At 49.1% G+C, this 27530-nt stretch overlaps 1 protein-coding gene across 1 annotated transcript; it reads left to right on the top strand.

Annotated features, from left to right (window-relative positions):
• The first annotated feature begins 1134 nt into the window (after positions 1–1134).
• SEMA3G (semaphorin 3G) lies at positions 1135–26021 on the top strand. The gene is made up of 16 exons (XM_036739195.1): positions 1135–1376; positions 7420–7580; positions 7993–8055; positions 9717–9836; positions 10378–10468; positions 11067–11183; positions 11445–11590; positions 11995–12109; positions 12207–12276; positions 12765–12909; positions 13515–13746; positions 14361–14452; positions 17668–17709; positions 18754–18982; positions 19633–19772; positions 22106–26021. Exons 1-16 carry the CDS (start codon positions 1274–1276, stop codon positions 22547–22549), a joined length of 2310 nt encoding a protein of 769 aa, XP_036595090.1. The 5' UTR covers positions 1135–1273; the 3' UTR covers positions 22550–26021.
• The last annotated feature ends 1509 nt before the right edge of the window (positions 26022–27530 follow it).

The raw sequence follows: 27530 nt of genomic DNA, 5'->3' as shown, positions 1-27530 counted from the left end.
GGTCTAGATCAAGTCCAGGTGTCCTGACTCCCAACCTAGGACTCTGTGCCCTGAGACATGTCTTCATTGTAGTCACCAGAGTCCCAGGACCCCCCTCTCTCATCTCTCACTAGAAAGGGAGGACAGCGACTTTGCGTGGCCCTGCTCACTTAAATCCAATTCACTTGCATGTCAGGCCATCACCTCCCTGGTGTCATGGTCCTCTTCGAGAATGAAGGACAAAGAAACAAGGTGACTACCCGATCCTGCATCCCTCCTAGAGAAATGATAGTGCATTTTTTTTGGTTCATTGATTGGCTAAGTGGGGAACTGGGATGTTTCTGGGTGCTGGGCTGGGGAATAGGCTCTTTGACACCTACCTCGGAGCCATCTGGCTATGAACCCCTCCATTTTAACTCTCTCTGGGGATAAAAGATTACAGGAGATATGAGAGGTACAGGAGAGGTGGGAGTCAGGCCTAGAGGCTCTCTCAGGGGCCCTGGGTAGTTTTGTCCTGGCCCTTGATCTCTCTATGGTCAGTCTGTCTCTGCTCTATGTGAGCTCCTCCTTACTGCATTGATAGATAGATGTGGGCAGCAAAGGGGATCCCTGCCTGTCCCTACCTTCCTCCTCCCAGCTGCAGGAAGGCAGAAAAGAAGCAGGTTCCAGGCCCTGTGCCTGGGGAGCTTAGGGAGGGAGCTCAAAGTCAAACTTTCATAGGGGACAATTAGAAAACTCAGGAAAAAATAGGACTCTGAACGCAAGAACTGGAAAGGACCTTTGAGATCAAATCCAGATCCCCACCTCATTTCAGAGGTAGGGAAACTGAGACCCAGGTAGGGGAAGGGACTTGTTCAAGGTTGCCCGGGCCTTTCCTAATACAGTTAGCACTGGAATCCAGGTCTTCTGCGTCCCAGCCCAGGGCTCTTCCCATGGTACTGCTCCTGACCTAAGGTGGTATAAAACAATAGTTAGGATTGCTGGCACTTCCAAAGTGGTCAGCGCAAAGACAATTTGTCTCCCAGGTCCCTTCCCAGCGCTTCCTTCAGTCCCCTCCCCACAAGCTCCTCAGAGAAGCTGGGTGGGGCCAAGAATGCTTTATAAAGGGGCTGCTGTTGCTTGCCAAAGCAGCTCCTCCCAAGCCGAAAGCCGACTCGCTGTCTGGGAGGGAGGCAGCAGACTCAGACCTCCAAGCAAGCTCGGCTCAGCTCAGCTCCCGGGGCTCCCTGTGGTTGGGCCAGGACCAGAGGCAGGGAGCCCAGCAGCATCAGGACAGACCGCTCCTCAGGGCAGGATGGTCCACCTACTGCTGGCTGCCCAGTGGCTGCTGGGGAGTCTGCTGGTCACCCTGGGAGCTGGCAAGAGCAGCGTGCCCCGGTTACAACTTTCCTACCGAGGTAAGACCGGGTTCTGCGGACCAACATCCACTCAGGTACATATGCCTGCCCGCTTGAGCAGCCACATCTCCGGGACAGCCCCCTGCTACACCCCGCTTCCCCTGAGTATCCACCACCTCAGGGATGCGCTCTCATCTCCCAGATACCCACAACCTCAGGCACTCAAACCCCTTCTGGGCAGCAGTACAGTGGAAAGTGCACTCAGAAGACCCCAGTTCAAATTCGGACTCTGCCACTTAATTTCTGTGTGACCTTGGTCCAGTCACTTCCCCTCTGGGCCTTGGTTTCCTCATCTGTAAAATGAGAGGATGTCTAAGGTCCCTTCCAGCTCTAACGATATGATCCTGTACTCAAACCCTCCAAGGACACACACACTTGGGAAACCCAACAAAATGCCGTTTGGATCAAATTCGTAGCTTTATATTCTGTAAGTTGTCGGCAGCAAAGCCTTTTATTTACCGGCCATTTCAAAAACTCCCACAAAAGTATTTAAGTTAATAAATTGCATTTGAAAGTCCCTAAGAGTAGTGACACCCCACCCCCATTTCTCTAAACACTTGAAGGTTTATGAAATAATTTCCATACAATAGGCGAGCAGGCTGTTTAATGGTCAGATTAATTACAGATGAGGGAACTGAGGCTGAAGGTGAAATGACCAACCAAGGTTACGCAGACAGTAGAAGAGATGGAGTTTGAACCCAGGTTCTTTGTTAGCCAAATACACCAGGCTTTCCAGTTTAATAGCCCGCTAAGGGACTGACGTTGTCACCCAGAGCTGGAGGGCCCAGACGCTTATCAGCTTAGGCTATGCAAACACTCCTTGAGTTGGGGTGTCTGTAGCTGAGGCTTTTAGACGTGTAGGGAGGGAGCAGGAATCCAGCTGCCTAGAGACACGATATTCTGCTCTCCAAAGGACATTTGTGCTTGTAGATGGCAGGAAGCCATCCAAACGGGGCTTTCAGAAGCCCCTCAGGGCTGAGCGAAAGGGTGGATGGGAGCATATTGCCTTCAGCAAGTCAGAAATGGATCCCAAGCCCAGCTTGGGTACTTCCTGGAGCCCAGACTCTTCCACAACCTAGAAGAGCCCATGGAGAGAATTATTGGTGCCTTCCCCTGCAATGCCTACCTGGAGAGACCCTTCCAGCTCCCATCCTGCCTCTGAGCATCCCCTTCCTTCTGGGCCAGGTTCTCTGGGAAGGGGTTTCACTAGCCTCCTTCTGAGTCCCTTTAGTCCCAGGATGCTCTGTAACCAATGTAACCCTAAGTCTCTTATGGAGCGGCAGCCAAACAGGATTCTCTTGATCTGGGAGGATAAGAAAATGGCTTATTTTCCACATAAATTCCTGGAAGGTCTGGATGAAGTAGCTGTCAGTTGGCTTTTATATACTCTTAGCATGTCAGAGAGAAAAGAGACCTCAAAAACCATCTAAGTTGAATTTTATTTTAGAGGTGAAGAAAAAGGCCCAAAGACAGGAAGGGGCTTGCCCACAGAAGCCTTGGCTCCTGTCCTGGCCACTAGGAGCCCAGAAGAGTTTAAAATCCTGTGTGTCCAGTACAGCCAGACCTGAGGTTGCAGAACCAGAAGCAAGAGCCAATAATAGTGCCAGTCTCTGGCCTTCCCAAGGGCACGGTCATTCCTCCCCCCATCCCCCAGAGACTTATCTGGGGCCCAGGGCCCCTGGAGACTCTGAGATAAGCCCAGACCACATTCTCCTTTCTTCTGAGAGCAAACTGGCTGGCACAGGGCCCAGGCCCAGGCAGGGTCCCAGGATTTAGGTGTAATTGACTTTGATAGAGCTTTTGCTGCGTACTACTTTGGGAGCTATGGATGAACAAGGAAAGGAGAGACGGGCTTCTTCAGACTCTATGCTGCCCTCAGTAAGGTAAAAGAGCCCTGGATTTAAAATTAGGTGCTGGGTTCAAATTCTGAATCTGAGTCCAAGTTTTACAGAACAAATCCTTTTATTAAGGGGATTTGTTCTGTGAAGTTTGGATTCAGCCAAAGGGCCGCACTTGAAGACCTAGGAGGCCACATGTGGCCTGGAGACTGCTACACCACACCCTAGAAATACAAAGAAAGGCAATAAACACAGAGCAATGTGCAAACCTCTGTGTTTTTCCAGATGTTCAGAGGGATAAGTTGCTGGATAGAAGGATCAGGAGGAATAAAGCATGTAGAGCTAGGGGACTTTATTGCCAAGAGGGCATATAAGATAACTATGGAAGGCGCTCTCAGGAGAGGCACCAGCATTGGGAGTAATGGGAAAGGCCTCTTTGAGAAGGGGGGATTTGAGTAGAGTCTTTGAGGAAGCCTGACATGTCACTAGGCTGCAGAGGGGACAGCCAGGGAACAGTCAGATGGGTAAGAAGGCCAGTGGTCCTGATTGGGAGAATCCAAAGAGAGGAATAAAATTCCAGAAGACTAGAAAGATAAGAAGGGGCCAGATTGCCAAACAAAGGGTATTATATTTGATCCTGGAGGTGACAGGGAGCCACTGGAGTTTATTGAAGGGGATGTCTAATGTCAGGCCCATGAGAGCCTTTCCAGCTCCAAGTTCCATAAATCACTGAGTACTTGCTGTGAGGGGGACCAATGGGGCTGCCCTCAGAGAGCTCCCCATCTGAGGGTAAGGCATGGTCCCTGCTATCAATGGGAGCTGAGACTGAGACAGAATGCTAAGAGTGTAACAAAAGATCGTTTATAGCTTCCCTCCCCTTCCGTGAGGTAAGGAGAGTGATTTCTATGAGCTGAGTCAGGGCTTGCCAGGGTTTTCGAAGCATTCTGAACGGGAGAAGGCCCCTGGGCTGTATAAGTGACCAGGTGTGCTGGGGCCCCGTCTGTGATTGCAGCTGGCCAAACCGTCGTGGCTCCTGCTGTGACCGTGCGCCGTCCAGCTGCTCTCTCCCCTGAATCTTTCATCAGCTGCCAGACCTCATCCGGACTCCAGCCTTGGCTCAGTCGTCCTGGCCTCCCCCAGGGCCCATATTATTGACTCTGATGTTTTCTGGAGACCGGTCCTGGCTTTCTCTGATTCTTTTTTTCTTTTCTGATGAGAGACAAAATTTAGGGAAGTGATATAGGGGAGAGGCCAGGAATTGGGATGGACTACAGATTGGGATGTGACAGAGCAGATCATAAATTGAAGAGGAGGCAGAGGTTTGACATGAGATAAAGACTGGGGTGTGATAAAGGAGTGAGATCCGGAGAAGAGGCTGGCCTATGACATGAAGGAGAGGCTGGGGTATGGTATAGGAGAGAGGCTGGGGACATGGTGGGAGGGGTGATGTTTGTGGGGGCAGGGAGTGGGAAATGGAGAGGAAGGGCGAGGGTGGGATTGGGAATTTGGGCTGCATGGGGAACTACTCTCTGGAGCTGCAGATGACACGTGAAATTGCTGCTCCCAAGACAGAATGATACTGGCAGGCAGGGAAGTTTTTCCAGATGTTTGGTGGGACAAGTTGCTGGATGGAAGGGGCGGAGGAAGTAAGAAATGCAGAGGTAGGGGACCCTATTGCCAATGCCTCCCCCTGGTCCCTGGAGGGAGATGGGGCCAGAGACAGGAGCCAAGGTGGAGGAGGAGGAGGGAAGTCAGGAGGGAGACATTGAGCAACTGGGCAGGAAACCCCTCTGGACCCTGATGTCCAGAACACATAGCCTGCTCCTGCCAGTGTGTGTGTGTGTGTGTGTGTGTGTGTGTGTGTGTGTGTGTGTGTGTGTGAGTGAGAGAGAGAGAGAGAGAGAGAGAGAGAGAGAGAGAGAGAGAGAGAGAGTGCATCAGCACTCAAGTCCAGGTCCCCTTGACCCATATATCTGATTGAAACTTTATATCTTCCTCAGTCCTTACCGCAGTGTTCTGCATACAGTAGGTAATTAATCAGTGTTTATTCATTGAATGTGCCCTGTACTAGGAGCTAGGAAATCTAGGGCTGTGATCCTGGACACCACTAAAGAATCTAGCCCTGGGCTCAGGCCTTGTAGGTGAGTATGAGTTTCCTGGGTAGCACAGGGTAGGTGTTTTGCCTTGTCAAAGAAAAGCACATGCATCCACAGCCTTCGGTCGGAGAGCATTCACCTCCCCTACCTTACTAAACGTCCCTGCTCTTTGGACCCCAGCTCCTTGAGGCTTCAGGCTTGTTTGGCCCCCTGTCTGTATGGACTGGCCACACCTGGACCCTTCTCTTGCTGTGGCCACAAGAACTAGGTACCTTGGTCTGGCCTCTGTTCCTTTTGTCATCCTGTCCCTTTGTCTCTTCCGTCCTCTATCTCCATGGCCTCCAGACTTAACCAAAAAGTGTTGTTGTTGTTGTTTTTTTCCTGTGGTTTATTCAGAAGGCAAAAGAAATAAATGCAAAGATGGGGAAGGAAATTAGACCTTTGGAAAAATAAAGCTACTCAGTCACCAGCACAAGGAAGAGGCAGCTGAGAAAAGTGACCACGGCACATTGTCAGTCTTGGCTTACTATAAATCTTCCCTCTACTCAAAGTCAGGAGATGACAGATACCTCATGCATACAGTTAGTTTTCTCATCACATTAAAAATTGAATAGAGAATGCCTCATCATCTCTCAGAAAGTCACAGGCCCAGAGATTGTGCAGTGGGAATGGCATTGGCTTCGGAGTCAGAGGACTTGGGTTCAAATTCTGCCTCTGCCGTTACCTCTGTGGCCATGGACACCTCTCTGGGTCTCAGTTTCATCATGTTAAATGGGGGGAAGAGTCTGGACTACACGGTCTCTGAGGTCTCTTCTAGATCTCTGAGCCTCAATCCTCTCCTCTGAACATCTAGACTTGAGGGTCTCCGAAGGCCCTTATAGCTCACACATTTTGGGGCTTCTTTGCCTTGATGTTTTTTGTAATGAGCTTGGGGTTTTGGGCTCCTGCTCTGTCCTCATGTTGAGTGTTGGGAGATTAGGAAGCAAGCCTTGGAGCCAGAAGGGAATTAAAGAATAAAAAGCTTTTTATTAAGCACTTACTGAATGCAAGGCCCTGTAGGAAGCACTGGGGATAAGCAAAGATGGTGTCTGCCCTCAAGGAACTGACTTGGTAACTGGGGGAGCGGTGGCCTGGCAGGGGTGTTTTGGACTGAGAAGTCACCGGGATGATGACTGGGCCCACAGGGCAATTGATTGAGAGTTGGAGGGAGATGCAGCACGTGTGTGTGTGTGTGTGTGTGTGTGTGTGTGTGTGTGTGTGTGTGTTTGATTCCCTCCCCAACTCTCACTGATAGCTGGACCGCTAGGAAGAAGGTGATTGCAATTCCTTGGTGGCATCTAGGCCCATCAGGAAGAGAGCTGAGTAATGAATAGTGAGCGTGTCAAGGTGATAAATGGAGACCAGGCTGAGTGTGAAGTGTGCCAGAGCCTGGGAGCAAAGGCAGGAACTGTGCTTTTTTTTTTTTTTTTTGGCCTGGAGGTGAGTATGGAGAGAGTAGAGAGGGCAGGTCCCTGTGGCAATGGCAAGATCACACTGCCCTGTTTGCCTTGGGTGCTCACGTGGGATGTCTGTATGCTCATAGGTGCTCGGTACCTTCAGGCTTGTGACTTCTTGCCCACACCCCCATTCAGCAGATTCCAGTGTGGAATAAGTGATTCTGGCTTGTCTAGTCTGACTCCCTGCCACAAATAAACTGTCTTTCCTTCCCAAGAGAAAAGTGGGAGTAGAAGGGGTAGGGAAGAAGAAGGATAAGGCCAAAATTAGGGTGGGACAGTTGGGCCTTTTGCCCAGGATGCTGACGTGGGAGGCACTTCGCTTTACTGAGCTAGTCTGGAGTGCACCATCTCGGGAGTCCCCATGGGGGCTGGGAAGAAGGTGGATCCTAGAACAGGGCAAGGGATTGGGCTGAGGGCTGGCAGGTGAGGCAAGGTAGGGGATGGTCTGGGCTGTCTGCATATGCAGTCTGTCCTTTGTGCTGCAGGTAAGAAAATGTCTAGTTACAGCTCTGCCAGGAGGATGAGGAGCCAGGCAATCTGATACTGAAGGGAAAGGCTGGGAAGAGGGTCCGGACTGGGTGTAATGTCCCCTTTCCCTGTATCTGCTCTACAGACCTCCTGGCTACTAACCGCTCTACCCTCTTCCTGGGCCCTCGGGGTAAATTGGATCTAAGGGCTCTGTACCTGGATGAGTATCGGGACCGGCTCTTTCTGGGTGGACGGGACACCCTCTACTCCCTGCGATTGGACCAGGCAGGGCCTAACCCCAAGGAGGTGAGTCAGGAGCCTGAGCTCTAGGGCTGGGTCAAAAGAGCCATCCTTTCCCCTGTGAATATCCACAGAATTGGAGAATATTAGAGTGCCTGGCACATAGTAGGTGCTTAATAAATGCTTGTTGATTTATTGGGAGGCACCTTAGAGACCATCTAGTCCCACATTCTCATTTTACAAATGGGGAAACAGGCCCCAAAAAGGGGATAGAATATTCTTGAATTCATACAGGAAGCTTAGGATCAGATGGAGGGCTTCCCATCCATTCTCTCCCTGCCACTCCACCCCTGCCCACCAAGCATGACGTGAGTTCCCAAGTTCCTACTATTCCTTTCCCAAATGTTAGAAAGGGAGTTCCCCCTGGTTCTTCCTTCCCTTCCCTCAGCCCATAGCCCAATATTGTATGTGTTCACAGATCTTATGGCCTCCTCCACCTGGCCAGAAAGAGGACTGTATCCTGAAAGGCAGGGATCCCTCGGTAAGTGATGGTGAAGCACATTGTCAGGACTCTTACAATGCCAGTTCTCTTAGCTCTTGGTTCCCAGAGATGGTACAGCCTGATTCTAAGGTCACTGGGGCACCAGTTAAAGCCCTGCCTTAGTTTGCCTTTCTGGAAAGGGATACAAGGGAGATTCACTTGCTGCTCTGAAGTCCCAAGGAGGACCCAGAATCCCAAACTATGGAACAGTGGTGGAGGAGATGCGAACTCCAGCATGCATTTTTTAAAAAATTACCCAAATGATATAGATGCTTGGCTCTTGGCCAATCACAGCACAGGTGTGTGTGTTGGGGAGTAGGGTGGGGTGTAGACTGAAGCCTGGCTTTCAACCAATTAGCAAAGGGATTACTGCCTGACTCTTGATCACACTGCCCCTCAGATAGGGGTGCTGTTGGTCTCTGGACCAGGCCTCCATGAGGGGTGAGGAAGGACCTCACCAGAGCCCCTGTTCCCCCTTTTCTTAGCCAATTCAGGAACCAGCAGCTCAGAGCAATAGGAGACCTAACTTCCTTCCTGCCTGGGCAAGGAAGACAATGGGCCAGACTAGGCAGGGAGAGAGCGATGGAGGAGGGAAGGGCAATCTGGAGGAACTTAGAGAGTGTAGGGGATTGTGCCTGCCCCAGGCCAGGCAAAGGCCAGTGAACTACTCTAGATGTCTATCTAAGGACAACAGAGAGGCTCTTTGGAGCGGGCATGATCCTAAGCCCAGTCCAACACACACAACCATGCACCTGCCCCCAACAACATTCACAAAGTCCATATCATGGGTAGGAGCCCATGCGAAGGGCTGGGCTTGAGACAAAAACAAACAAAACCTAATCTTTGTTCTCATGGAGCTCCAAGTCTGGGGGGTGGGGTGGGGAACAAGGACCTATAACTGACATAAGGCAGGGGGTGATAAGGGCCATAACAGAGGTAGGGACAAAGTATTGTAGAGTTTCAGAAAGAGAGAATTCAGAAGGGTCTGGGAGAATCAGGAAAGGCTTCATGGAGGAGGTGACAGCTGAGCTGGGCCTTGAAGGAAGGGTAGGATTGTGCCAAGAATGGAAGGACAGAATTCTAGGCAAAGGGAACAATGTGAGCAAAGGCCATAAGGTCATAGCTCTGGATATGAAAAGGACTTTGTAGGCTGAGTCCAAACCACAAATTTTTACAGGTGAGGAAACTGAGACACAGAATGGTTAAGTGACTTACTCAGGGTCATTCTGCTAATAAGTATCAAAGGCGGGATCTGAACCTAAGTCTTCCTGACCCTAATCCCAGTGCCCTATCTACTATACCATACTGGTGTAGGATGTATGCAGGGCACGGAAAACAATCCAGTTTGACTGCATGGTAGTTATGAAGGGGTGAGAAAGAAGCCTGGAGAGGTAGATTTGGAGGCCAGACTGAAGAAGGCCTTGAATACTAGGCTAAGGAGCCAGTACTTCGACCTGTAGGAAGTAGAGAACCAATAAAATTCCTCAACTAGGTCATTCCATAACAGCAACCAGTCAGGGAGCGACTGAGCACCAGTGGATCTGAAGGAGCTGAGCCTCTGGACACTTGGCCTTCTTCCTATGCTGACTTGAGTTGAGGGGATGGACAATGACTTCCATGCCCCTCCTTGGGCCTCATCCTTCTGTTGTTTTCCCCTCCAGACTGAATGTGCCAACTATGTTCGAGTGCTGCACCCTTACAACAGAACCCATCTGCTGGCCTGCGGCACCGGAGCCTTCCAGCCTATGTGTGCTCTCATCACTGTAGGCCATCGAGGGGAGGTGAGCAGGGAGCACCTGGCTCCAGGCCTAGGGGCAACGGCACTGAGTGGCTTTATGCTGGGAACTCTGCTGGCCATGAAGCCCCGAAAGGGCAGGGGTCATAGAGGAATGGCATTCCCCACGCCTCCTTTCCCCTGGCTTCAGAGTTTGACCTTACTTGAAGGCTCTCCATTAAGCAGAAGATGAAGGGAAGTACCCAGCCCTGGGGCATGAGGGAGTGTGTTGGTGGTGACCCTGAAGGGAAGGCTTTGTGCCTAGAGAGGGGGTGGTGGATGAGTAGGGAGAGATCTAACACAATCCTCCCCTTGACCCCACTCCAAGCATCCCTCTGATTTCACGCAATCAGCCTGAACCCTGGTGACCTTTCTGGCTGATTATGGCAGGGGACCAGGAGCTAGCTGGGCTTTTCTGTTCTAAGGGAAGAAGAGCAGGGAGGGAGAGAGGATTGTAGGGAAGATGGGGAGAGATGGGTGGGATGTGGGAACCAGGCTGGGGTTCTTCACAGTAACCATCCCTACCCATTCTCTTTGCCACCCCTTAGCACGTGTTCAACCTGGACCGGGCCAGTGTGGAGGGTGGGAGGGGACGCTGCCCACATGAGCCTGACCGACCCTTTTCCAGCACCTTTGTTGGTGGGTGACTGTTGGTGGAAATGGGGGTGTGGGTACAACCTGAGTGGAGAGGTTACAGCAGAAGCAAGGGATGGACGTTTGGGGGAAAAGGGAAGGAGTGCTGGGTAATGTGGGACAAAAGGAAAAGTGCCCTGGGTTCAGGGCCATTCTGGGGACACTTAGGTGGGATCTCTTAACTAGCTGCTTCTGTTTGCTGCTTAAGTCTTGTATGTAACTATACTGTGAGCTCCCTGAGGACAGGGTCTGGTTCTATTTCTATCTCCTCTGTAGTCCCTGGGCACAGAAATGAAAAGCTGGGGGAGGGAAAAGGCTGGGGGGGTAATATGGGGGAGGGGAATATACTTAGTGGACCCAGCCTGGGGACATGATCTGAGCCAGAGTCCAGAAGTGGACAATGGGAAGGTCATTGGCATGGACAGAGCCGATAGGTTGGGGATCCTTAAGGAGTAGCTGTGGACAGTGCCTGGGTGCGTGGGGAACAATGGGGCTGATCCAGAGAGGGGAGGGCAAGGTAGAGAAGCAGATTTGGAAGCCCTTCCCCTTGCCACACCTTCCTTGGCTCCCAGTGCCCCCACCCCTGACTTTCCATCTTTCCCAGGTGGAGAGCTGTACACAGGCCTCACTGCTGACTTCCTGGGCCGAGAAGCTGTAATCTTCCGCAGTGGTGGTGCCCGACCTGCCCTTCGCTCTGACACTGACCAGAGCCTCCTGCATGGTGAGCCCCTTTGTGGATAGCTCAACAACAGAGCTCTCTTGGGGACTGGCCAGAGGAGGAAGGACTAGAGTTTTTGGGGGAAGGGGAGAAATAGGAGTGGAAGAAGCCCACCTCCCACCCATTCTCAGGATTTTAGACCTTCGGTTCTGGGGGTGGGCTCAGCCAGGTTCTCCATGCCTCTCTAGCAGATATCTATCACACTCAGTACTGGTCCCTGAGAACTCTTCTTCCCCTACAAACTCTCTGCCCTCTCCCCTGCAGACCCCAAGTTTGTGGCTGCTGCCCTTATCCCCGACAATGCTGACCGGGACAATGATAAGGTCTACTTTTTCTTCTCGGAGGCAGTTGCTCTTCCCGATGGGGGCTCTGGCCAAGCTATCATCAGCCGTGTGGGCCGCATCTGTGTGGTGAGAGCCAGGCTGGGGGTGTTCGGTGGGTAGGAATTAATGAGGTAAAGCCTAGGAAGCCATAGGCCCTAACTTCTACCCATGTTGGCTTCCTCTTCCCAGGAGTATGGGCAAGTTTTTTTCCCCTCCCTCCAGTTTCAAAAGGACAAATGAAGATGCAGGCATCAAGGCTGGGGTCAGGAAAAGAGCCTACGTTTCTGAGCTGCCTCCTGAGTTCCCATCATTTGTCCCTGCAACATGGGCTAAGGGCATGGGATAGACTGGGCTTTGCCCCTCCATCATACCAGCTTGTCTGAGGAGTCCATCCCTAGGATGACCCTGCCTACTCCATCTCCATCCTCAAGGGCTCTAGGCAAACTGGCCTGGGACCCACTTCTGGAGTAATACTGTCTCCCTCTTCCCAGAATGATGCTGGGGGCCAGAGGGTGCTGGTTAACAAATGGAGCACATTTCTGAAGGCCAGGCTCATCTGTTCCGTGCCTACCCCTGGGGGTGCTGACACCTACTTTGACCAACTGGGTAAGCTGGAGGGCAGAGGCCTGGAGGAAGCTGGCTTGGTGGGTTGGTCTGGAAAGGGTTCAGTTAGGATTGTGATCCAGCTATGTTCATCTCCCAGAGGATGTGTTCCTGCTGTGGCCCAAGGATGGAAAGAGTCCAGAGATCTATGCGCTGTTCAGCACACTCAGGTAAGACGCTGGCCCTTCTCCTCTCATCTCTGCACCCTGATCTTTTTTCTTGGTCTATCTCTGTTCCTTCGTCCTTCTCTGTGTGTCTCTCTGAATCATAAGATGTAGACCTAGAGGTGACCTTGGAGTGCCTTCCATTACCTTGTCCAACCTTTCATTTTAAAGACAGAGAAATGGAGGCTCAGACAGGTTAGTGACTGGTCTCAGCTTCCTCCTGTGTCCTGGGGTTGAAGTCCAAATCCAGTAGTCTTTCTCCTTTACAAAGGCTTCTCTGTCTCTGTCATATAGTAAGCATTAAATGCTTGTTGATTAGTTTATCATCTCTCTCTGAGCCCCTAAGACTGCAGCCTTCTTAGCTTCTGCTCTTCCACCTCAGGAATTCGCATCTTCCATCTCTTATGACCCTTCCACATCCTCAGTAAGTACCCTCTCTACTCAAGCTTCAGGAGTGACCACCTGACTGACCCATTGGTGTATTTCTTCGGTAGTGCTGTATTCCAGGGCTTTGCTGTCTGTGTGTACCACATGGCTGACATCTGGGAGGTTTTCAATGGACCCTTTGCCCACAGGGATGGTCCTCAGCACCAATGGGGACCCTATGGGGGCAAGGTGCCCTTCCCTCGGCCAGGGGTGGTAAGTTGAAGTCTATGGGCAAAGAGAGGGAGGATGAGAAGGGAGAGGGAAGTGAAAAGAAAGGAGGGCTGAGGGGGTGACGGCCCTCCCCACTCTAACAAAGCTGTCACTGGGGGATGGCAAATTGTACCTGCACTCTTGGAGGCTGGCCATGGGCCCCAAACAATCTTAGCTATAGTCCCAGGCTTCCTACTTTCTAGTACTTGTCTTGGACTCTCAACCCTCCCAGTATGGCCCTAGGTCTTGCACTCCCTGGAGACAGTCCTAGGCTGCAAACCCTGCCCCACCCTAACCCTACTCCTCAACAGAGCCTGGGGTTCACACTCCCTAGAGGCAGTCAGCTGACTTTGAAGGAGAAGGCTAGCTATCTGTCATATTGCTTTCCCAACACCCATGCTTAAGGGAGAGGGGAGGGAAAGAACCTCAGGGTTGGGGGGAAGTTTATGTCAGGGAGAGAGTTGGGGAGATAAGGAGTGTGGGATGGGGCCTTGGGGAGAGAAGTCTTCTCATTTTTTTCTTCTGTTCTCTCTGCCCTCCCCTTCCTTGGCTCCTGTCCATTTGCTTTCTGGTTCCACCACCTGTTCTTCCGACCCTTGGCTCCATAGTGCCCCAGTAAGACCACAACCCAGCCTGGCCGGCCCTTTGGCAGCACCAAGGACTACCCAGATGATGTGCTGCAGTTCACCCGGGCCCACCCACTCATGTTCCAACCTGTGCTGCCCCGGCATGGTCGTCCCATCCTTGTCAAGACTCACCTGCCCTATCGACTTCTCCAGATTGTGGTAGACCGAGTAGAGGCTGAGGATGGGGCCTACGATGTCATCTTCCTGGGCACAGGTAGGTGGGTTGAGACCCCTGCTCCCTGGCTATGTGGACTTTCCCTTTCCACCAGAACAGGTGTTACTGATCATATCTCTTCTGTTGCCTAAAATCCTACTATTGGCAAGTTATTCCTTTGGCCTACTATTGCTGTAAAAGCACATCAAATCTCCAGTGTCTCACTATGAATGAATATATTGAAGACAGCCAGACCTGGAGGGACCTCAGAGGGTGCTTTATCCCAAGTCGATGACTGAACGAGGATCCAAAATCCATGTTACCCGGTGCCCAGCCCAGGATCCCTTCCCCTGCTCTCTCAGATCCCTTCTCTTCCTCTGAGATGAGCATGAGAACATTAGCTTGTGGGACCGGCAAGAGGGGGAGACCGGTGAGGAGTAGCAGGACAGACCCAGAGCCAGACTCGCTCCACCAAAGAACTGCTCCAAAGAGTCAAATGGTCCAAAAAGGATGGTTTAAGTACCACAGTGACTATGCCCTCAGCATAGTCTGGTCCTCTACAGTTCTGGGTGGGGAGGCCCGTGCTGAGGCTCTTAGAAACTTTGAACCTTTTTTCTATCCTGTTACTTCCTCATCCTGTTCCCTCCTTTCACTCTCATCTTCTTGCTTCTTAGATGTGGGTTCTGTACTCAAGGTCATAGCTTTCCAGACTGGAAAATCTGTGGAGCCTGAGGAGGCAATCCTGGAAGAGCTGCAGGTGTTTAAGGTGAGCTGTGGACAGGGTAGGGTTAGCCGAGGCAGGGTGCTGGGGACACGATGCTCAGGATCATTGCAAAATGGAAGAGCTGGAAGATAGCTTATAGGGCATCTAGGCTGCCTAGAGAAAAACAAATGTGCCATTTTTTTTTTCTAATGGGAAGATAGTGGAATTTACAAACTAAAGGCCAGAGGGCTTGGCTTTGATTTCTAGTGAAATTCTAGAATATTTTTAAAAATCTTATTTGTATCAATATATTTTGGTTTTATGTCACCCAACAATGCATCCCTTGAAAGAAAGATGAAGAAAGAGGAGGGGAAAGTAGTCTAGAAACATCATTAAAGGGATGGTTAGGGAACTTTTAGAAATGGAAGTGGCTATCACAAAGAGGCTGCCTGAGTTTATCAAGAACAGGTCATGCCACATTAACCTCATTTCCTTTTAAAAACAGGGTGATAACAATAGCTAGCATTTATATAGGGCTTAGAGGTTTGCAAAGCACTTGATAATCATTATCTCATTTTGTTCTCACAACAGGCCCCCCTCTTCTCTCCCCCCCCCCCAGTTAGGTGCTATTATTATCCTTATCTTACAGATGAGGAAATAGAGTCTGATAGAGGTTAAGTGATTTGCCCAGGGTCATAAAGAGAGTAAGAGTTTGAAGCTGGATTTGAACACAGGTGTTCCTAACTCCTGGTGGGTCAAAGGTATGCTGTTGATACAGTCTATCTAAGCTTTAGGAAAACATTTGATAAAGTCTCTGATGGAGAGATGAGTTTAGATGATAGCAGGTTGGATGACTAGAACCCAGGAATAGTCATTAATAGTTTGGTATCAACTTGGAAGGAGGTCTGTAGCTGAGTGCCCCAGGGATCTTGTCGTGGTCCAGTGACTTGAATAAAGGGCTGCTTTATCAGATTTGAAGATGACACAAAGCTAGGAAAGATAGCTATCACGCTGGATATCAGTAAAGATCCAAAAAGACCTTGACATGATAAAATGATGGCCCAAATATAATAAGATGAAATTTAATAGGGATAAATGTAAATTCATCATAGACTCTTACATTTAAGACTGGAAAGGGGACCTTGGAGGGCAATCTTACTCCTTCATTTTACAGACCAGCAAATTGAGACCTAGAGACCTCAAGTGACTTTCCCAGTTCAAAAAATCAACTTTATTTCCTATCAGATCAAATCATTTCTAGCTTGTAGCTTTGTTGTTGCTGTTTAGTTGTGTCTGACTCTTTGTGACCCCATTTGGGGTTTTCTTGGCAAAGATGCTGGAGTGGTTTGCCATGTCCTTTTCCAGCTCATTTTACAGATGAGGAAACTGAGGCAGAGTTAAGTTGTTTGTCCAGGGTCACATATCTAGTGTCTGAGGCTGGACTTGAACTCAGGTCTTCTTGACTCTAGGCTGGGCACCCTTATCCATTTGCCCACCTCGTGTGTGGCTAGATAGAGGTTTATCTGGAAAAGTCACAAGGATTTTCGGGAACTGGGAGCTTAATAATAGTCAACAGGATGTTATGGCAGCCAAGAGTGACTGTGGCCTTAGGCATGATGCCCAGGGCTAGGCCCATTGTATCTTAACATGCTCAGGACACACTTGGGGTATTATGTCTAGCTCTGGGTGGCACCATTTAAGAAAAATTTTGATAAGCTGAAGACTATGGGTAGTTAAGTGGCACAGTGGGGTCAGAAAGAAGAGAGTTCAAATTTGACCTCAGACACTTACTGAGTGACTCTGGGTAAGTCACTTAACCCTGTTTGCCCCAGTTTCCTCACCTGTCAAATGAGCTGGAGAAAGAAATGGCAAACCAGTCTAATATCTTTGCCAAGAAAACCCCAAATGAGGTCATGGAGAGTCGGACACAATTGAAAACAACTGAATAACACCACAAAGTGTGAGGTGTTATGTTAGTCCTTAGTGATGAAAAGACACAAAGGAATCTAGCTTCTGCCTTCAAGTAGTTTCTGCTTTATTGGGATATCCAACATATAGATAAATAAATAGAAGATAATTTAAGGTGGTTGAGAGCACTAACGACGGACACCATCAGGCAAGGTGGGTAGGAGGTAGTATCTCAGAGACAGAGTCGAGAAGGGAGTGTATTCTAGAGCTGTCATGGGGGACGACCTAGGGAGAGCATGGAGGGGGAGGGTGGGATATCTAGCTCCAGGCATGTATGTGAGGGATGTTGTGGAGGTAGGATTGGCACAGGCTTGGCAACTGACTTGTATTTGGCAAATGAAGGAGAGTGAAGAGTCGACCATGACTCTGAGCATGTGAACCTGGGTGACTGGAAGGATGAGTGCTCAACAAAAACAGAGGTTTGCTAGAGGGATAAATTAGTGGGGGAAGATAATGAGATCATTTTGGAAGTGCTGAGTTTGGTATACTCATGGAATATCCAGGTAGAGATATCAGGAATGTATGGAAAGTATGTTTAGGAGATATCTGCATAGAAATGGTGACTAAAGTCATGGTTGCTGATGAGCCTCCTGGGAGAGTGTAGAGAGAGAGGAAAGGGCTAAGGATAGAGCCTTAGGGAATAGCCACAGTTAGGGAGCTGGACACAGATGATAATTCAGTGAAAGATATTATACTATTATGGTGTTTTTGAGCAGTCTGTATTGGGGGGTGGTTTGGACATGTGCTTATAAGAAAAGGTGGGGGGGTGTACATTGGGGGCAGAGTGGTAGGTTAGAACAAGCTAATTAAGAATGGAGGAGTTAGGGACTTGGAGAGATGACCAGCCTCCAAGTTTTTAGCTAAGGGAGATGAGAGCTAGAGTGTGATGGAACAGAGTTACCCTGTCCTGGAGGAGGAAAGAAAGGGGAGGAGGAGAGAGAGAGAGAGAGAGAGAGAGAGAGAGAGAGAGAGAGAGAGAGAGAGAGAGGGAGGGAGGGAGTGGCCCTTAGCCTAAGACTAATCAGGGTCCAGCAAGGAGGAGGTTGGCTGGCAATGGAGACTTTTCTCCTAAATACTTTTCTCCAACAGCTGGAGAAGGCTGCTTGGCCTTCACTTCAAGAGCTTGGCTCTTGGAGGAGGAAGAACCCTTGTAAAAGCCAGAAGTGGTCATTTGAATCCAGGCTGGGAGCCAGCTTTTGAAGAAGAGCCCTGTGGGATAGCTTGCGTGGTTGGGTTAGGGGACTAAGGAAATGGAGTAAAGGGGAGGGTGGAGACTCCGTCCCAAAACTGAACTCCCACTCTGCCCCTAGGTACCCACACCCATCATCGAGATGGAGATCTCTGTCAAACGGGTAAGAGGAACGTTTTTTCCTTCTCTGTCTCTTTTCATCTTGCCCCTTCTTTTCCTCCTTCCTCTTCTTCCTTCCTCCTTTTCCTCCTTTCTGGCTCCTTCCTCCTCTCCCTTGGCTTAGCCTTCCCCCCTTCTCTTGAGCTCTTCTATCTTTTCTTTCTTTCTTCCAAAATTCACATCATGTTGAGCTTTTGACAGGCTGTGTTGCCCCCCTTGGAGCCCACAGTCTAGTTGGGAAGAAGAGACTCATACACAGGAAACCTTTGAAGAACTAAAGTACCATATATAACCAAGTGCTGGGTTGTGTGGCCCGGACAAGTTGGAGTTGGGAGAGAGAGGGCAGAGATCCTTCAGAGCTTTGAGAAGGCTTCAGAGAGGAAGCAGGTCCTTAAAATTCATGTCTATCAAACTATATTTTAAGGGCATTAGGGGACCTTACATAAAGAGCTATACCACAAATCACACCCATGGGATTTAGAATAAGAAGGAAGCCAAGAAATTGTACAGGCCAACTTACTTATTTTTATCGATGAGTAAATTGAGACCGAGATAAGGAAAGTGATATGCCCAAGAATACAGTCTCTTTGACTCCAAATCCGGTACACTTTCCATTCCATAGCATTGTCTCACACAAAGAATTCCCTTTTCTCCCTGCTTCAATTCATAATTTGTATAAATCTGGATTTTCCCATGTCAGGTTTGTTTAAAGTGGCATCTGTCTGTAAGGCAGCTTATAGGCTCACTGTCATTTTGGAGGAAGGATGAGGGCATGTGTCTTTAGTGGGAAGTAGCAAAAAAAGTTAAAAGCAATCAGGATGGGATGAGAGAACCATTGGTTTCTATTTGGTCAATCTGGAAAGACTTCTTGGAGGAGGATGGACTCTCAGAAGCACCATAACCTCTCCTGCCTCCCTAACCCTCCGTGACAGAGTCTCCTAGCTCCATTGCCCTTTGAGGTCAAAGTGTTTAATGACTTTAAGGAACCCTGGCTCTGGATTGGGTACCAGACTGACTCCTCTGCTCCCCCTGTCTGATCTCCATCTAGCAAATGCTGTATGTGGGTTCCCCGCTGGGTGTGGCCCAGCTTCGGCTGCATCAGTGTGAGACGTACGGCAATGCCTGTGCAGAGTGCTGCCTGGCCCGAGATCCATACTGTGCTTGGGATGGCAATACCTGCACTCGATATCAGCCCAGTTCTAATAAACGGCGATTCCGACGGCAAGATATCCGGCATGGCAACCCAGCATTGCAGTGCCTGGGCCAGAGCCCCAGTGGTGAGTATACACATGTGTGAGGGCCTGGAGGTGGGCAGGGATCCACTTCAGCTTCCTCTGGGAATCTCCTGGGGGTGGACTTCCTGCTCCCTCCACCCAAATCTAACCGAGATTGTTACTTAGAGATACAGAAGAGGGCCTGACATCCCAGCCTGAGGTTGTAGTTCTCTTTCCTCTTCAGCACTGTTCATTAATGCATTTTTAAAAAACACCTACTATGTGCTAGGTGCCAAGCTAAGCCCTGGTAATATAAAAACAAAATGGACACAGTCTCTGCTCTCAAGGAGCTTAGAGTCCTAGGAAATGGAGAGAGACTCAGGTGTACAGTCCCAGCTCGGCCACTATGTGGCCCTGAGCAAGTTACTTGTATGTGGGCTGGCCTCATTCTCCCCACTTCTGTAATGGGAATGATACCAGCCAGCCACCTTGCCTGAATCACAGAGGTATTTAAGGGGATAATGAGAGAATGAGTGTGAAAGGGATCTGGAAAGTATAAAGAGCTCCCATCACTTCTAACTTCCAAGCCCATCTCCAAAGGGAGGGCAAGGTGGGCGCTCTTAATTCATCCCATAGGCTGAAGGCCAAGAAGGAAGGGCTTAGGTTGGGATCTTTAGGGGGTCAGGCTGAGTCTCCCAGTTGCCTCTTTCCAGGGGATGTCATGGGGAGCATGGAGGCCACTGTGGTGTATGGCACAGAACACAACAGCACCTTCTTGGAATGCCGGCCCAAGTCACCCCAGGCCACTGTGCACTGGTTCGTGCAGAGACCCAAGGATGAACAGCCAGACCAGGTGAGCATGGCTTCAACCCAACCATCCACCTCTCTGTCTCCTCTTCCCTTTCTCTCTCTCTTTCTGTGTCTCCCCCTTTCTTTCCTCCTCCAGGGCAGGGTAACCCTGTTCCATCAAAGAAATACATGCTATTACTATTCAGGATCTACCTACCACTCTAGGCTTGTTACACATCACACCCCCTTACCACACATTACATGACAGCCCACCAAAATAGCTTACTTGCTGTCTCTCAAGTACCGAACATCTTCCCTCCATACTTTTGTACTGTGCTGTGATCTGTGCCTAAATACACACCTTCCTTCACCCCTCAGAATCCCTCAAATACCTTTCAAACTCAGCTCAAGTGCCATTTTCTACAGGAGGCATTTTTGAGAGCCCTTCCTTCTCCCTGGGTTGCTGATTTTCACCCCTCAAAATTGCTTTTACTGTGTATCTACTCTGTCTTTGCTCAAATGCATACATACTGTTTTCCTTCAATGGAATGTTAGCTCCCTGAGGGCAGAGGCTGATTTTTGTCTTTGTATACCCTGTGCCTAGCACTGTGCTTGGCACACAGTAGATGCTTAATGGATGGATGGATGGATGAATTACTAATCTCCTTCTATGTGTTCAGCCCTATGTGGAAAAATAAGAGAAGAAAACATACTTTCCCTCAAAGAAAAACTTCTTAGGAAAGGCAATATTTTTACAATTACAGAACAGCCAAAGAATTAAGTATGGAAATATGTGGGATAGGCTGTTAAGCATTGTAAAGTTAATTTTAAAAGGAAATCAGTGTAGACTGAAACAGTCATCAGGGAAAGTTTTACTGAGGTATGACCTGAGTTGAGTCCTGAAAGATTTGAAGAGGTAGAAAGGGAATGGAGTCCCTGTTGAGGGGGAAGGGTGTGGGTAAAGGTGTGGAGGTAGGATGGAACTTAGAGCTTGTGTGTGTGTGTGTGTGTGTGTGTGTGTGTGTGTGTGTTTGTGTTTGTGTGTGTGTGTGTTTGTGTGTGTGTGTGTGTGTGTGTGTGTGTGTGTGTGTCAGGGGGAGGAGTGGGCCAAGGAGGTTTTTCTCCTGGGGACAGGAGCAAGCACCCCCTAGCTAAGGGAGTTTTTAACCTTTTTTGAGTCATGATCCCCTTTGGCAGTCTGGTGAAGTCTATAAATGCCTTCTCTGAATAATCTTTTTAAATGCTTAGAGTAAAATACATAGGATTTAGACATAAACCGATTAGTCCAAAATACAGCTATTAAATAAAAACAAGTTCACAGACCCCCAGGTTGAGAACCCCCTTCCTAGATACTCAAACTTCATGGTCTGGCCTCTTGGGTATAGTGCCTTCATCACACCAGCAGGTTTTCCCTTCTCTCTGTCAAGGCTTGGGACCTTTGACAGGGTCCTCCTCACCCTTGCTATGCCTCTACACACTAGGTGCTCCCACCCATCCCCCTTCTGTACTAGGCCTGGGTCCCTGACTTCCAGGTCCTGTCCTTTTTCCATTGCCTGGTCCTGATGCTTCCTGCCAGGAGTCCAGCTGTCTGTCCTGACCCCCTCTTCCCTCCCTGCAGATCCGGAAGAGCCTGCTGGCCCCTGAGTCGGCTTCAGTCTGGTGCTCAGAGGGGCAGGCGTGGGTGGGATGAAGGAGCAATTCCAGAACTAGCTGATCCTGCTCTCACAGGGTCTGGGGGAGGAGAGGACAGATTGATTACAGAAAAGGGAACCTCTGGGCTTGGGGACTGGGGGAGGGCTAGAGATGCGCCAGCTGGCAAATAGGGCACCGTGAGGAATTTATAGGGAGTGGTAGCAGAGGGTGAGAAGTGGAAGTTAGAAAGCTCAGCTTTGGGAAGAAGATTGAGAGATGGGGCTGGATGAGGCCTTTGTAAAGGCAGGATCTTCCTTTGCACAAACATGGTTCTTACAAAGTCTGGGAAGTACCTCAGGCAATTATGTAAGGGTACCACAGGGGCTGTCAGGTCACTGGGGCAGGAGTTTTCTCTGTCTCATGGGAAAGCTAAAAGTATGAACACCTGCTGTGGATTAGCTCTACGCTAGGCCATGGAGTTGGAGAAAGAAGCCTAAAATATCTTAAATGACTAGGAAATATGAATTAACTAAATATTTAATTAATGAATAATTTGAATAATTAATGAGCTAAATATTAATCTGCAACTTAAAGTGTGATAGGAATTGTGAGGAAGAGTAGCAATAGATGGGTGTGAGTTTAGAGTAGTTGGGGAGGGGTTTCATGGAGCCAGTGGGACCAGAGGTGAATTTGGAAGGACATCTAGTATTTGTATAGGCAAAAATCCTGCTTTTCCACCCTTCTCCCTGATCCTGTTCCCAACAGGTGAAGACAGATGAACGCATCCTACAAACAGAGCATGGGCTGATATTCCGGAGGCTTAATCGCCTTGATGCGGGCACTTACTCATGTAAGACCCTGGAGCATGGGTTTGCCCAGACTGTGGCCAGGCTGGCACTGGAGGTGATAGGAGTGGAACAGCTGGAGGGCCTATTCCCCCGGGAGCATGGGGAAGAGGAGTCTATCCCCAGGAATTCTGCCTCAGTCCCATCCCGCACATGGTACAAAGACATCCTCCAGCTCATCGGCTATGCCAATCTGCCCCGGGTAGAGGAGTACTGTGAGCGTGTGTGGTGCAGTGACCGTTACCGACACAAGGGGAAGCACAGCAAGGGCAAGAGCTGGTTGGGAACCGAGCTGGGAAAGAAGGCAAAGAACCGAGCACAGGGGGAACGCAATCGGACCCCCCGAGAGGTGGAGGCTACATAGAAGAGGAGGAGATAGCTGGGATGGGGAGCAGCACTGCCCGGCTCCCCCACAGGGAAACTTCACGGCTGCCCTGCTTTCTGCCTCCCCTACGCGTATAGCTGGGGCAGAGGTGGCCGGAGCACAGACTGACCATCTTGTCTAGCACCCTATCTTTAGCAGGGAATTAAATCTCTGGCCTCCCAGGGCCTAACAGGCAGGAATCCAGGTCCTGGGTTCCGGCCTGCAGATCCCCAGGCTTCTGATGAGGACTGGGAGGCCCCTTTCCTTAAACCTCTGTGCCATAGCCCGCACCCCTTCCTGCCAGTGTCGCCAGGGACCGCCAAGTCCCAAGAGGCCTGTTCATATTCCACTGCCCTTTGTTCTCCTTGGGAGGTGGGGTCTGGTTTCCCAAACACATTTCCAGCTGTGCCCAAAGAAGAGGGCGGTTCTGTTTTTCTTTCTCAGCCTGTAAAACAATAGCCATTCTGAACAACTGTTAGGGTACCTGGGCCAGAGGCACCAGTCTCATGTCAAGGTGGTGGCAGGTGGGATAAGAGACACTGAGATTCTCCTAGGGCTCAATGTCTGGGGAAAGAGGCCAAGATCAAAAAGAGTGATCTGGCCCAAGACCAAACGTTTCCATTCCTGTTTAACATAGGAAAACTCATGGCGGAATTTCTACTAACAGAATCAAATCTTCCTCAAGGTGGGTGGTGGGGCAGCAGAGACCAGCCTGGAAGATAGGGGAGGGGGAGGGGGAGTAGAGAAATTTGTTTTGATTCAGTATCAGACATATCATAGATTTAGAGCTGAAAGGGCCCTTAAAGACCATCTAATCCAATCCCTCATTTTATATGTGAGGAAACTGAGGCCCAGAGATTAAGTGAATTGCTCAAAATTATAAAAGCAAGTGACAAAGTCAGGGTCTGAACCAAGATCCTTTGAATCCGAAGCCCGCAGCCTTTTCTACTGTACCACACTATTACATCCCTTTGCTTCTACTACCACTGGCCTTTTTATCCATCTTCTCTCATAGCTGAGGCTCGTGGAAGAGATGAGACAACACCCTAGCAATCTAGGCTTCAAAGCTAGAGACTGGGGACCCCACACTGCTCTCCAGACCCCCCCTTCTTTGCCCCTTGGGGAATCCCATTAGAACGAAGCAACTGGTTGATCTGAGGCACTTAGTCCTATTTTCCCTCTGATCATTGGGACACCATTTGGATGCCAACAAGAGACAAGTTTTAGGCGGCAGAAGAAAGACCCAGTCAGTCCTGTTCTCACTGAGTCATCAGTATTACCAAAAAAAAAAAAAAAAAAGCTAACACAATATGGGGTTACATTAATAGAATTCAAGTGCCCAGAAAAAAGGAGATCAAGGAATGTAATAACACTTTGCCCTGGTTAGTCGGCATCTGGAATACTGTTTTCAGCTCTGGCTGTTATACTTTAGAGAGGGCATGAACAAAGTGGAGCATGTGCCAAGGAAGAATCTTGTTGTAGGAAGAATAGCCGAAGGAAATGGAGATTTTTAACCTGGAGACTTGGGGGCAGGGACTGGGGGGGGGGGCAAGGGAGAGAAGCAGCATGGACATTGTTTTTAAATATCTCAAGAACTGTCATATGGAAAAAGGATTACACTTATTCTATGCAGCTCCAGAGGGTGGAATTAGGATCAATAGGTGGAAGCGCCAGGGAGATGGATGTCAGATTTTGAATTCGATAAGAGACTGACCCAACTGGAGAGTGGGCTGCCTTGGGAAGTAGCTTTCTTGGGGATGTGCAAACAGATGATTATGGCAAAACTGTTGTCTGTAGGGTAGGCACGATGGATTGAAAAATCTCCAAGCTGCCCAGGGGTGCTCCCCTCCTACTCCTGGGATTTCCTGGTTTCCTGGTGGCAAATTCCTGCTCCCTCCTTCAGCGCTCCCTGCTGCCTGGCACTAGGACTCCTCTAGGCTCTAGCTTTGCTCTCTATGGCAATGGCTAGTATAAACTCAGAATATTCAGGTTCTCCATTCTCCACTCCACATGGAGAGGGTCAGGAATTCTTGGCAGAAAGATCCAGAGGTGTCAGGGTAGGGATAGAGTAGAGGGAAGGGAGATTTTGGTTTTCCATCCTTTTTTCTGGGAAAATGAGAAAAACATCATTGGGTGTAACAGAGGAAGGGGTAGCTGAGAACAAGTGGGAGCCAATCCTTGACCTGGCATCTGAGCATGTAACCTGGGGCTCAAGTCTAGGCATATGCATGGAACTAGGGTGGACTAGAGAAAGGATCAATCTCTGACTTGCATATGACCTCTCTCCTAGAGCCTGGGGCCTGGTCCCTCATACTGGGTTTCCATCTGTCAAGGCAAAAGTTCAAATTCAGTGTCACAGATTACACAGTCTGAACTGGCAGGCAGAGAGCCAGAGGAATATAGAGGGCCCAGAATCTCAGAGGAAAAGAGTGTGAGACCCATAGTGGGGTAATGATAGAAAAAGAAGCCCTCTCCAAGAACGAGAGTCCAAAGAGTCTTCTCAGGAGCTTTGGGAGAAGGCTGTTATCCTGGGTCTCTCATTTTCTGCTGGACGGGGTTCTGAAGATGACTTTGGGTGTGAGAGCCAGCTTAAATAGGGTTTTTTTCTAAAAGATGCAAATTTAGAGGGAAAAGTTAGGAAGTCTAAATCCTGGAATAAGATGTCTGTGTCCGGGACAAATGCTACAAAGAGCCATCCAAGGAGTAATTCAGCCCTACGGTTGGGGAGTGGGGGAGGATTAAATTGAAAAGTCTGTTCTTATTCTGAGGATGAACAAATTAGTCAGTGATGTAGAAAAGGGAAAAAGAAGAGCCATGAGTCCCACATTTCCTCCTATTTGGAAAAAAAAAGGTAGTGGGGTGGGGGGAGGTTTGCTCCTTTCTCTGAAACCCATATGCAGATTGCATCTGCACCTTCTGTCTCCCCTTGGATTTCAGAGTGAAGCAACCTGAAAGGGAGGAGACCAGAGCAGAGTCAATTAGATTACTTTCCCCTTCCTGCTGTGAATGTAGGAGACAGAGAAGGCATGAAAAGGGGAAAAGAGAAAGTATAAGGTAGAAGATGCTATTACCCCAAAGAGAGGCAAGGATGAGAGAGTGGAGCTATAGCTAAGGCTATTTCAACCACCAATGAATAACCACAGGATGAGTAGGACCTCAGCCTTCAACAAATTCCATATTCATCTCATCCTTTAGAGAGGTGAGTCAAGGCCAGAAGCATTTATTAAGCACCTACAATAGTCAGGCCAGAGGACAGCATATATAGCAGAGGGGAGGTAGACTGAAAATTTAACACTTAAAAAGTGGTAAAATACCAGTCTTTTTTACCAAATCTTGGTTTGGAAGCCTGTTTCTTTAAATATACCGTATTGTTTCACTTGTGAATAAGTTCGGTAAATATGCCACATATTTGAATTTTATTTTTCTATGTTGGGATGGACCATATATATAGAATATGCTCTTTGCCATTGGAGTATGTTTCCTGTTTTTTTTATGATACAACTTATTTAATCTTCCAGAAGGACACCTATGGAAGACTGCCATGCTAAACCTCTGGGGTTGGGGAGGAGGTTAATAGTATTTATATTTGTTTCTTTGCATATATTGTTCTATGAGGGCCACTCTCCCCATTTCAGTGGCCTGTGGATGGAGAGCTGTGTGCTCTAGCCTAGGACAGGGGAGGCTGTGAAGAGTGGTTCCAGGTTTGCAAGGAATCTAAGACTGTTCATTAAACTGGGAAAATCTATCCTGTGTATCTGTGAGACTGATCTTGGAACCTCTGGATGGGCCAGAATTCAAAGAAATGCTTGCAAGGGTGGAGGAGCTAGGCTTTTTGGTCCCAAGATTCTTTCACAATAATCCCTGACATTTGCAATAGCACCACCTGGCCCAGCTACCTGCTTTTCATCTCAATCAACAAAGCAATGTTGTTCTTGTCAGAGATCCCCCTCCTTGCCACGGGCACTGACTCATATCACCCAGGACTTCACAGCAATACCCCCTTTGCTCCTGGAACTCCCATATACCAGTCAGGATCATGCATGTTTTCTACAAAGGTAGGTTAGTGGCGGGGGGGGGGGGGGGGGCAGGAGATAAAGAATTTTCTAGCAACTGAGAGAAAAGAAACACCCCCACTAACATAGGTAGGCCTAGAACACTTGTTTGTCTAAAGGGCTAGGGGCTGGGCTCCATCACTAAAGATAGCCTCTTAAAGGAGGACTCAGCTCTCCTGGAGGGTCTGTCATCATCTCTGCAGAAGTGACTTTAGGCAGCTCTTCATTCTACCAGGAAAATGTGTTGGCCACAGTACTTCCCACGATAGCGATTTGACGTAATGGATCGTCAATAAATGCCCCTAACTAAATCGACAGAGGGTAAATAAAACATGTTCCTAGGAGAGCCGCTAGGTGGCACAGTGGATAGAATACAGGGCCTGGAGTTAGGAAGATATAAATTCAAATTCAGCCTCTGACACCTAATAGCTATGTGATCCTGGGCAAGTCACCCCATTTGCCTCAGTTTCTTCATCTGTAAAATACACTTACCTCGCAGGGCATAATGACTGTAAAATGCTCAGCACAGCGTCTTATAGAAAAGCCTTTCCTTCTTTTTCCTTTTTCCTCTCCGAATGACCCATCCTTCAAGTCAGCCGCTGTGTTCTGCTATCACCCCGTATTCACTGGGCACCTACTCTGTCCAAGGGCTGTGCTGGGTGTGCAGAAGCATGATGTTCAGCCCCTGGTAAGAAGGGAGACAGGAGGACCACCTGAAAAGATAGCAACACAATGCAGCAAACACTCAGTGCCAAACGAGTGGCATGCTCAGTGAGTCGCACAATTCAAGGAGATGTGACCTTGAGCTGGGCTTTGAAGGAAAGAAATTAGAGAGGCAACTGTAGGCATTGGAAACAGCAGACCTGAGGCAGAATCTTGGATGCATGCTCAGGAACAATACAAGTCGACCTGTCTAATTGGATTGGAAC

This window comes from Trichosurus vulpecula, chromosome 9, assembly GCF_011100635.1.
Source record: "Trichosurus vulpecula isolate mTriVul1 chromosome 9, mTriVul1.pri, whole genome shotgun sequence".
Lineage (NCBI taxonomy): Eukaryota > Metazoa > Chordata > Mammalia > Diprotodontia > Phalangeridae > Trichosurus > Trichosurus vulpecula.
This window is presented reverse-complemented; position numbering and strand designations above follow the sequence as displayed.

Coding starts and splice junctions, on each gene's coding strand:
- SEMA3G (XM_036739195.1), top strand. CDS start 1,274: ATGGTCCACCTACTGCTGGCTGCCCAGTGGCTGCTGGGGAGTCTGCTG. Junction 7,581..7,992: donor CAGGGCCTAACCCCAAGGAG/GTGAGTCAGGAG, acceptor ATGTGTTCACAG/ATCTTATGGCCTCCTCCACC. Junction 13,747..14,360: donor TGTCATCTTCCTGGGCACAG/GTAGGTGGGTTG, acceptor CTTGCTTCTTAG/ATGTGGGTTCTGTACTCAAG.